Source organism: Neoarius graeffei, chromosome 16 (assembly GCF_027579695.1).
Source record: "Neoarius graeffei isolate fNeoGra1 chromosome 16, fNeoGra1.pri, whole genome shotgun sequence".
Taxonomy (NCBI): Eukaryota; Metazoa; Chordata; class Actinopteri; order Siluriformes; family Ariidae; genus Neoarius; species Neoarius graeffei.
Genome location: NC_083584.1, coordinates 11,843,716 through 11,855,669, shown reverse-complemented (window position 1 = coordinate 11,855,669; position 11,954 = coordinate 11,843,716). Strand labels below are relative to the sequence as shown.

The window sequence follows — 11,954 nt, the reverse complement described above, 5'->3', positions numbered from 1 at the left end:
AGGAGTTGATTAGTGTTGATTGTACCTTGGGGGACAGAAATAGACTCCTCCTGTACCCCTATTTCTGACTGTCTACTACTGTTTACTCACATTGTGAATTGTGTAATGCCCTCTGTTCATGATGCATCCTTGATTACATCAGTTCCACTCAAAATCACAGTCGCTACATGTCGCAATACACAATCCTCCTTGGTCTTCTTTTCCTACAAGTTATGACATGGAAAAATCTCAAAGCTGGGGGTTCCCGTATTAGAAATCATGTATTTCGTAAACTGCGAGCTCCACGGCCAGTCTACCAACCTTATTTTGATCATGACTCAGTAAAGATTACTCGGACCAACATGTTATTCAATTCAAGACGATAATCTCATCTCATTATCTCTAGCCGCTTTATCCTGTTGTACAGGGTCACAGGCAAGCTGGAGCCTATCCCAGCTGACTACGGGCGAAACGCGGGGTACACCCTGGACAAGTCGCCAGGTCATCACAGGGCTGACACATAGACACAGACAACCATTCACACTCACATTCACACCTACGGTCAATTTAGAGTCACCAGTTAACCTAACCTGCATGTCTTTGGACTGTGGGGGAAACCGGAGCACCCGGAGGAAACCCACGGGGAGAACATGCAAACTCCGCACAGAAAGGCCCTCGCCGGCCACGGGGCTCGAACCCGGACCTTCTTGCTGTGAGGCGACAGCGCTAACCACTACACCACCGTGCCACTCCTCAAGACGATAACATTGATCAAAATGGTCAATTTTTTTTTTCAACTAAGAAGAAAACTTCAAGTCTACTCTGCCAATGCTGCCATTTTGGAAATCACATGATGCATTGCTGCGTGCTGATTGGTTGAAAGGTGAGTGGTGTTAAATTTGTCTTCAAGAAACCACCACGCACCACTGTTTTGAATGTGAACTGTCAAAATGAGTAACAAAAACAGGACTAAAGGCTCAGAATACACCGTGCCATGGTATGGAAGTGTTGGAAATTAAACAAATAATAATAATAATCGGGCGGCACGGTGGTGTAGTGGTTAGTGCTGTCGCCTCACAGCGAGAAGGTTCTGGGTTTGAACCCCGTGGCCGGCGGGGGCCTTTCTGTGCGGAGTTTGCATGTTCTCCCCGTGTCCACGTGGGTTTCCTTCGGGTGCTCCGGTTTCCCCCACAATCCAAAGACATGCAGGTTAGGTTAACTGGTGACTCTAAATTGACCGTAGGTGTGAATGTGAGTGTGAATGGTTGTCTGTGTCTATGTGTCAGCCCTGTGATGACCTGGCGACTTGTCCAGGGTGTACCCCGCCTTTCACCCGTAGTCAGCTGGGATAGGCTCCAGCTTGCCTGCGACCCTGTAGAACAGGATAAAATGGCTAGAGATGATGAGATGAGATAATAATAATCAGTTCCAACTTATATAGTGCCTTTCTCACACTGAAGGTTGCTTTCAGGGGGGAAAAAAAAAGTCCACCAAGAGAGGGTCAGGATGTAATTCCAATGGCGTAGCTACCTCAGTCCCACCAGGCGTACGAAGATGACTCCTACAGCTGCCACGACGCCATGCCAAGCACAAAAGCACCGCCGCACAGAGCTCTATACAATCCTGATGTTAAAAAGAGCAACGAGCATCACCCATGGTAGACCAAGGCCCGAAGGGAACCGATGCCAGAACTGGGCCTGGAGCCATACCACAACTGGCAGACAAAACATCCATCCATTATCTGTAACTGCTTATCCTGTACAGCGTCACAGGCAAGCTGGAGCCTATCCCAGCTAACTATGGGTGAGAGGCGGGGTACACCCTTGACAAGTTGCCAGATCATCGCAGGGCTGACACATAGAGACAAACAACCATTCACACCTACAGTCAATTTAGAGCCACCGGTTAACCTAACCTGCACGTCTTTGGACTGTGGAGGAAACCCATACAGACACGAGGAGAACATGCAAACTCCACACAGCAAGGCCCTCGTTGGCCGCTGGGCTCAAACCCAGAACCTTCTTCCTGTGAGGCAACAGTGCTAACCACTACACCACCGTGCCGCCCGCAGACAAAACCCTCAAACAAAAAACAAACATCAAACTATATAAACACAAAAAAGAAAAATGAGAAGCGGCAGCCAAAACGCGCACGGCGTCCTCTCAACCGGAAACAGAAAGTAGGATACAAAGTCTATATTTATGATACGCTCTATAGCTTCAAATTGTTATTCTCAAGGTTATTTCTAAATTTACTGTCAGAGCATCACGAACGCCGTTTCAAGGTTTGGCCAATCAGTGCGCAGGAATGCAGTCACATGATTTTCAATCATGGCGGAGTAGACTAACTTTTCAGCTCAATTCAGAAAATCGGCAGCAGGGGACACTAATATCGATTCGAAGTTGATTCGGGAAACATTTTTTGTTTTGTGATCAAACAGAGACCAACAGGTTGTATATGGAGTTCATGAATTACGGTTTTGGGGATTTTTCGGTGTCAAAACATGTAGGAAAATAAGACCGAGTCGGATTGTGTATTGCGACATGTAGCGATTGTGTTCAAAACTGGTGAAAACATGAGCCGCTTTGTTTTGCACCAAGGTTCAAAGAATCCTGAACAGAATCAGTTTAAGAACCTGTTCCCTGTTGGTCATAAAGGGGTACTGTGATGCTGGAGGAACAGGTTTGGGCTTCTTGGCTCTAGTGAAGGGAAAGTGTAAAGCTCCAGCATCCGGAGATGATATATTCTGTACAAGTGTGTGCTTCTGGAAGTGTTGTTAGAAACACATAGTGGTTGATACACGACACATGGGGTATAAGGATTTATTATTTAGAATAGTTTGCACTTTAGCGGGCGCAATTCTGCCATATTGTTGACAAGCCTAGCGGCGTTTGAGCGAATTTAGGGAGGGGGGGGCAGCCTGAGTATTATTAATAATAAAGAAAGAAAAGCTTACCTTGTTCTATTATATGTTGAAGTCATCAAGACTGGTGTTTAGGGTTAGCGCCCGCTAAAGTGCGGTTAAAACCAAAGATTGGACTTTAATCTGCGTATTACGTGAATAATGATGTGTAAGTGAATGAATGATTGTGCAACAATACCAGGGGCATAGTTAGGATTTTTCAAATGGGGGTGGTGTCACACACTGACTGGCAGCCTGAGTACATACCCGCAGGTTTGTAAATGAAAAAATACATTTGACAAAATAACGTGGTCTTTGCATCATTCTTTCATCTCATGTTGCGAGCTGTTTCATCTTGTTTTGAGTCTGTTTTATCATAAGAAATTGACGTAGTACTAGTATAGAACTGAAACATATGCTAGTTTTAAGTAGCTTAGAAACCGGCTCTTCCATTATTGCGGTTTCTTCCACGTTTTCTCGATGTTGTGTTCTAGAAACGGCACTAAAACTTAGCTTCGAAACCACAAAATGCAACTTTGATGGGGAAAAAAAATATATAATAAATTGCTGACCTCTCTTCACGTCGAAAGAAGGAGGAAAGTTTCGCTTGTTTTGACATGGCGAATTATTAACACAAGAGGAAATACTCGTAATTCGCAACTAAAAAGACTGCAGTGACACTGGCAGCTTGACCGTGCTTTCTAGTGCGATCGTGTTGCGCTTGCGCATAACTGGGTTTTCGCTTCCAAACCACAGGAAGTCCATACAAGATTATAGAAACTCTAATGAGACTGAGGTGACAATCTAGTTTTTAAAAAAATGTTAGAAAAATGACAGTGGGCGCTTTTCTAATATTCTTATGCAGCTATTGAAAAAATAGCCCCCCCGCCAGCTACGCCCCTGAATACTGAGATAATAAGCGAATCACTGGTGCATTTGTGCAAACGTCGCATCTCATCCCATTTTAACCATCTACACATGGTTAAAATGGCTCTTGTGCAACATACTTACTTATGAAAACTCAAGTAACCCAAGTAAGGGTGGCATGGTGGTGTAGTGGTTAGTGCTGTCGCCTCACAGCAAGAAGGTCTGGGTTCGAGCCCCGTGGCCAGCGAGGGCCTTTCTGTGCGGAGTTTGCATGTTCTCCCCGTGGGTTTCCTCTGGGTGCTCCAGTTTCCCCCACAGTCCAAAGACATGCAGGTTAGGTTAACATGGGGTGGCCTGGGTGCCTTTGATAGGGTATAGTCACACTAGAGGTGGAATGAACCGGAATGCCATTGGAATGAAAATTCTACGTATGTTCCGGGATATTCGAAGTGCATTCTAAAAATTCTGACTGCATTCCAAACATTCGGGCCCATTCTTGTGGCTGGCCCGAATGTTTTGCTCATGCTCAAAACATTTGAGGTGCATTCGAAGAGGAGAAATATCGAACAGCATTCGAAGTGTATTCTAACTGCATTCTAAATATTCTTACAGCATTCAAAACATTCTGATCGCGTTCGAAAGAAAAATCGAAATGGCAAGCCACTTCAAACCCTACCAGAATGTCCCGAATGAGCCGGAATGCCGTCGGAATGAAAATTCTTCATATATTCCGGGATATTCGAAATACTACATTCTAAGTATTCGAGCTGCATTCTCTTTGAATTCTTAAACATTCGAAACATATTCGGCGGCTATTCCGGGAGCGTTCTGACTGCATTTGAGGTGAATTCGTACAGCATTCGAGGCACCTTCCGACCAGACTTTGGGTAGTATTCAGGCAGCAATCAAACCACACTCGTACGGCATTCGAAGTGCATTCTTAATATTCTTACAGCATTCTAGGTATTCCTACTGTGTTCCAACTACATTTGAACTGCATTCGAAAGCTAATACACCCGGAATGTGCAAGAATCATTCGAGGCAGGTTCGAAGCGCATTCTAAGTATTCGAACGGCATTCTTACAAAGCTGTAAGAATGTTGGTCAGTTTGAAATTCCCGCCCAAATGTGGCAAAAATTTTTAAAAAATTTTCATTCCAGCTGGTTCTGCTTGATTCCTGCTAATCCCGAATAAGTGTGACGGGGGCCTGAGCAAGGTACCGAACCCCTGACTGCTCCCCGGACGCTGTAGTATGGCTGCCCACTGCTCTGGCTGTGTGCGCGTGTGTTCACTGCTTCAGATGGGTTAAATGCAGAGGATGAATGTCACTGTGCTTGAAGTGTGCATGTGACAAATAAAGGTTTCTTCTTCTTCTACTTGTGCAATACTACCTGGGTAATAATACAACCCTGATTCCAAAAAAGTTGGGACAAAGTACAAATTGTAAATAAAAACGGAATGCAATAATTTACAAATCTCAAAAACTGATATTGTATTCACAATAGAACATAGACAACATATCAAATGTCGAAAGTGAGACATTTTGAAATTTCATGCCAAATATTGGCTCATTTGAAATTTCATGACAGCAACACATCTCAAAAAAGTTGGGACAGGGGCAATAAGAGGCTGGAAAAGTTAAAGGTACAAAAAAGGAACAGCTGGAGGACCAGATTGCAACTCATTAGGTCAATTGACAATAGGTCATTAACATGACTGGGTATAAAAAGAGCATCTTGGAGTGGCAGCGGCTCTCAGAAGTAAAGATGGGAAGAGGATCACCAATCCCCCTAATTCTGCGCCGACAAATAGTGGAGCAATATCAGAAAGGAGTTCGACAGTGTAAAATAGCAAAGAGTTTGAACATATCATCATCATCTACAGTGCATAATATCATCAAAAGATTCAGAGAATCTGGAAGAATCTCTGTGCGTAAGGGTCAAGGCCGGAAAACCATACTGGGTGCCCGTGATCTTTGGGCCCTTAGACGGCAGTGTTGCCAGATTGGGCGGTTTTAAGTGCATTTTGGAGGGTTTTGAACGTATTTTGGACTGGAAAACGTCAGCAGTATCTGGCAACACTGCTAGACGGCACTGCATCGCATACAGGCATGCTTCTGTATTGGAAATCACACAATGGGCTCAGGAATATTTCCAGAGAACATTATCTGTGAACACAATTCACCGTGCCATCCGCCGTTGCCAGCTAAAACTTTATAGTTCAAAGAAGAAGCCGTATCTAAACATGATCCAGAAGTGCAGACGTCTTCTCTGGGCCAAGGCTCATTTAAAATGGACTGTGGCAAAGTGGAAAACTGTTCTGTGGTCAGACGAATCAAAATTTGAAGTTCTTTATGGAAATCAGGGACGCCATGTCATTCGGACTAAAGAGGAGAAGGACGACCCAAGTTGTTATCAGCGCTCAGTTCAGAAGCCTGCATCTCTGATGGTATGGGGTTGCATTAGTGCGTGTGGCATGGGCAGCTTACACATCTGGAAAGACACCATCAATGCTGAAAGGTATATCCAGGTTCTAGAGCAACATATGCTCCCATCCAGACGACGTCTCTTTCAGGGAAGACCTTGCATTTTCCAACATGACAATGCCAAACCACATACTGCATCAATTACAGCATCATGGCTGCGTAGAAGAAGGGTCCGGGTACTGAACTGGCCAGCCTGCAGTCCAGATCTTTCACCCATAGAAAACATTTGGCGCATCATAAAACGGAAGATACGACAAAAAAGACCTAAGACAGTTGAGCAACTAGAATCCTACATTAGACAAGAATGGGTTAACATTCCTATCCCTAAACTTGAGCAACTTGTCTCCTCAGTCCCCAGACGTTTACAGACTGTTGTAAAGAGAAAAGGGGATGTCTCACAGTGGTAAACATGGCCTTGTCCCAACTTTTTTGAGATGTGTTGTTGTCATGAAATTTAAAATCACCTAATTTTTCTCTTTAAATGATACATTTTCTCAGTTTAAACATTTGATATGTCATCTGTGTTCTATTCTGAATAAAATACGGAATTTTGAAACTTCCACATCGTTGCATTCTGTTTTTATTTACAATTTGTACTTTGTCCCAACTTTTTTGGAATCGGGGTTGTACCTGTGCAATACTTGCACGTGCAATTCCACCTTCGTAATACACTTATGCTAACTGTATTTATTTTTTTCGTGATCCGGTTTCCATCAAATCGTGCACTCTGATTGGCTCGCAAGCGGTCCGGAATCCAACGATACGGACCCTGGTTACGGACCTTTGGCGGCTCGCTCGTTCACAACAACAACAACAAGCGTAGCAATTTTTTGTCAACATTTATTTTCGCATTTCTCAGTATAATAGCATTAATTTACAGCATGGATAGCGATAACGACAGTGTTCACAGCGAAAGCGAGTTTTACTACCCTGATGAAAACGAAATAAAGGAAAACGTTTCAGGAGAAAGCCGAAAACGAGCTTGTAGCAGGTTTGTTCTAAATATGGTTTTCCCTTTCGGGCGCTCTCATTTTCTGTTAGAATTTGGTAAGGAAAAAAATAAATATATTATTTACCAGCTTAAGGTCGGTCCGTATTGTGAAATACCGTAATTTCACGATACAGACCGACCTTAACCTGGTAAATAATATATATATATATATATCTGTCAAGTCAAAAAGTATCTTGTGGGTTTCCTCCAGATGCTCCGGTTTCCCCCACAGTCCAAAGACATGCAGGTTAGGTTAACTGGTGGCTCTAAATTGACCATAGGTGTGAATGTGAGTGTGAATGGTTGTCTGTGTCTATGTGTCAGCCCTGTGATGACCTGGCGACTTGTCCAGGGTGTACCCCGCCTTTCGCCCGTAGTCAGCTGGGATAGGCTCCAGCTCGCCTGCGACCCTGTAGAACAGGATAAAACGATAGAGATAATGGATGGATCCCGTGTCTGTATGGGTTTCCCCCACAGTCCAAAGACATGCAGTTAGGTTAATATGGGACGGCCTTGGTCTGAGGTGCCCTTGAGCGAGGCACCAAACTCCGAACTGCTTCCCAGACGAATTTCACAAGTGTGATGAATAAAAAGTTGTTGTTGTTGTTGTTTTGACCCACATGACCCCGGCCTAATCTGTTACTTTTCATATTTCATCTGTTGTTTTCTACAGAAGCCGAGAGAGGCCCTTCATATAATCTTTTTTTATTCACCATGTTATCCCGAGATAATGACATAATTAATTCAGGATCTTGAGAAAACAACACAACTAATTCGAGATCTCGAGAAAACAAAACTGTTCTTCCGAGATAACGACATAATTAATTCGAGATCTCGAGAAAACAAAATTATTTCATGATCTCAGCTGGATCACTGTATCTCCGTCGGTAGAGACGAAGCCGGGCCAGTCTTCTGCGGAGGTGCCGCGGACTCATCTCATCTCATTATCTCTAGCCGCTTTATCCTTCTACAGGGTCGCAGGCAAGCTGGAGCCTATCCCAGCTGACTACGGGCGAAAGGCGGGGTACACCCTGGACAAGTCGCCAGGTCATCACAGGGCTGACACATAGACACAGACAACCATTCACACTCACATTCACACCTACGCTCAATTTAGAGTCACCAGTTAACCTAACCTGCATGTCTTTGGACTGTGGGGGAAACCGGAGCACCCGGAGGAAACCCACGCGGACACGGGGAGAACATGCAAACTCCACACAGAAAGGCCCTCGCCGGCCACGGGGCTCGAACCCAGGACCTTCTTGCTGTGAGGCGACAGCGCTAACCACTACACCACCGTGCCGCCCAGCTGTTTACTCGAGATCATGAAATAATTGTTTTATTTTCTTGAGATCTTGAAATAACGGTTTTGTTTTCTCGAGATCTCGAATTAGTTGTGTTGTTTTCTCGAGATCCTGAATTAATTATGTCGTTATCTCGGAATAACGGTTTTGTTTTCTCGAGATCTCGAATTAGTCGTGTTGTTTTCTCGAGATTCTGAATTAATTGTGTCGTTATCTCGGAATAACGGTTTTGTTTTCTCGAGATCTCGAATTAGTCGTGTTGTTTTCTTGAGATCCTGAATTAATTATGTCGTTATCTCGGAATAACGGTTTTGTTTTCTCGAGATCCTGAATTAATTATGTCGTTATCTCGGAATAACGGTTTTGTTTTCTCGAGATCTCGAATTAGTCGTGTTGTTTTCTCGAGATCCTGAATTAATTATGTCGTTATCTCAGAATAACGGTTTTGTTTTCTCGAGATCTCGAATTAGTCGTGTTGTTTTCTCGAGATCCTGAATTAATTATGTCGTTATCTCAGGATAACAAGGTGAATAAAAAAAAGATTATATGAAGGGCCTCTCTCGGCTTCCGTAGTTTTCCATACTAATGAAAACCCTGTTTATATGTATTTTACAGGGCGAATTTCCCCGTGTGGGGGGATAATAAAAGCCTAGCTTACCTTATCTCTGCATTTCCACCTTAAACGGAGTGTTTGTGGCGCGCGCGCGCAGGCGCCATCTCTTCCGTTCCACCTTAAGCGCACGATGCGAGCCAACGCACGCGTACAGTAGCCGTGCAGCTAAGCTTTCCGTTCTTCTCAGGCAGTCTGTGCGCGCGCCTCTCTCTCTCGCCCTGTGGAAAAAAAACATATTTTTAAAAAAATAAACTTTTTGTGGTTTTTTGGTGGATCAGACAATATATCATATAGCATTTTATTTTACATGATGTCGGAGCCGCGGTACCGCGAGTGGATTCTGGACACTATAGACTCGCTGAGGTCGAGAAAAGCGCGTCCGGACCTGGAGCGGATTTGCCGGATGGTCCGCCGGAGGCACGGGTCTGAGCCGGACCGGACGTGCTTGGAGCTGGAGAGACTCATCCAGGAGCACGCGGTGCTCAAAGTGAACTACAAGGGCTCGGTGTCGTACCGCAACGCGGCCAAAGTGCAGCGCGGCAGGCGGAGGAGCGAGCAGGCGGCCGGCAAGAAGTCCTCCATCTCCTCCTCCTCCTCCTCCATCTCTTCTTCCTCCATAGCGACGAACAACAAGCCGCGGGTTTCACCGGCCGAGCTGAACAGCAGCGACAGCGCGCAGGGTCCCGCCGACGACGACCCGATGGAGGACATGGAAGTGAGTCCAAAAAAAAAACCCACACGCACACTTGCTCAGAGTGTCCTGAGGCACTGCAGCCGCTCCTGAGGTAAAACAGCGCTCAGTTCCGGTTTCAGTCGAACTCAGAACCAAACACAAAGTTGGTTTTGGGTGGAAATGAGCGACGTCAAGTAAAAGCAAGTGCACCACACACACACACACACACACTGCTGCAGACGGGGAGCGGCGCTGCTGCCGCTGGCGGTGGCTAACTGGTTAGCTTCCACCAACTGAAGCGGATTTTTTCGCCTCACTGTCTCTCACTTCAGCCGTTTTTTTTTTCCCCTCAGAATGGAATGACGGTTTGAATTTGAATTTTTTTTCCGTTAAAATTGTGAAGTGATGCGAAGGAGCGCGTGCGTGTGAGTGAGCGAGCGAGTAGTAGTAGAAGGAGAGAGAGAGAGAGAGGGAGGGGAAGCGGCGCGTGAGCTAGAAAGGTCGCTGTTTTTTTTTTTTTTTTTAAACCGCACGAGCAAGAAAAGCGCGTGCCGTCTCCCATTGGTGTTTGGTGGCTTGTTGAAAACTGGATATTTATTTATTTATTTATGTTTATTTATTTATTTATGCGCTTCTGTGGAATATTTGGCATTCTCTGTGTGTGTTAATCAGTCATCAGAAAACAGTAATTAAAAAAAACCCTCATGACTCGACTGTTCCAGGCAGAAGAAAAGGGGCGTGGCTTTTTTTTTTTAATAATAATACTCCATTTTCTTTTCCTGTGGCCACGTTCGTGTGTGTTTTCTGTTCACGCGCGCCTGAGAGAGAGAGCGCGGCTGTGGGCGGGGCTTCCACCCAGAGTTCGGCGCGCCGAACGAGCGCGGGCGGGCAACGTCGCGCGCTTTCCTCTCAGCCGCCATGTTGCCAGATTGACATAATTCAAACACCGTTTTCTGCTTATGGGTTAAGAAAGCACAACTTTATTCATCACGAAGTCCTTCCCATATCTTGTGTTGAATGAATGAATGAAACCTTTATTGCTCCAAGGGGAATTTGTCTTGCACTTAATCTCATCTCATTATCTCTAGCCGCTTTATCCTGTCCTACAGGGTCGCAGGCAAGCTGGAGCCTATCCCAGCTGACTACGGGCGAAAGGCGGGGTACACCCTGGACAAGTCGCCAGGTCATCACAGGGCTGACACATAGACACAGACAACCATTCACACCTACGGTCAATTTAGGCTACGTTCACACTGCAGGCTGAAGTGACTCAAATCCGATCTTTTCGCCCATATGTGACCTGTATCCGATCTTTTATTGACAATATGAACGACACAGATCCGATTTTTTCAAATCCGACCCAGGCCGTTTGGATATGTGGTCCTAATTCCGATTCCTATCCGCTCTTTTCATATGCGACTTCAGTCTGAACCGCCAGGTCGCATTCATCCGACTTACACGTCATCAACAAGCCACAAACGTCACTATTCTGCGCTGAAGTAGGCGGCAGGTCTCTCAAAAAAAAGTTACAACAACATGGCGCATAATCACGGGCGCAGATAGAGGGGGGGGACTCGTCCCACCCAGATTTAAATTCACCTCGCTCGGTCCCCCCCACTTATAGGGAGGAAAAAATGTCTATGCTGTCTTTCTTTGCATAAGGCAAACCTCACGGAAAAATCAAAAGACTAATTACCATTCGGTTTATTGAGGTGCACGGCAGTGTATACATAGTTGCAACAACTCACATAAAACAAAACAAAGACTGATATTCGGTTGGTTGAGCTGCGCAGACTGCACAGGTTGCAAGCTCGAGCTTGGTTGCTATGGTAACCCACAACAAGTTTGACAGGCATATCGGGGTTGGGGTTGGTTTGCTGGCAGCTTTGTCCCCCCCAGTTCAAAAAACGTATCTGCGCCCCTGCGCATGACATCAATGCGAGGGACGCTTCGGGCTGTGAAGGTTCTGAATCTTCTCAATGGAAGGACGCAGAGGTTAGGGAGCTGATTTCCATTTGGGGGGATGCAGCTATTCAAGCTAGATTGGATGGGTCATACCGCAACCGGGCGGTTTTACTTCCGTAAACACTGGCCATGCTCACTGCGTGTGACGTCGTCGTATCCTGCAATGCGCATGCGG

The 11,954-nt window shown here is 45.4% G+C and overlaps 1 protein-coding gene across 1 annotated transcript in view; it reads left to right on the top strand.

The window, feature by feature from the left end:
• The first annotated feature begins 9,288 nt into the window (after nucleotides 1-9,288).
• samd1a (sterile alpha motif domain containing 1a) overlaps nucleotides 9,289-11,954 on the top strand; it is a 31,427-nt gene continuing 28,761 nt past the window's right edge. The window contains exon 1 of the mRNA XM_060942492.1: nucleotides 9,289-9,856. Coding sequence (XP_060798475.1) covers nucleotides 9,449-9,856 — 408 coding nt within the window. The 5' untranslated portion in view covers nucleotides 9,289-9,448. The remainder of the gene's footprint in view (nucleotides 9,857-11,954) is intronic.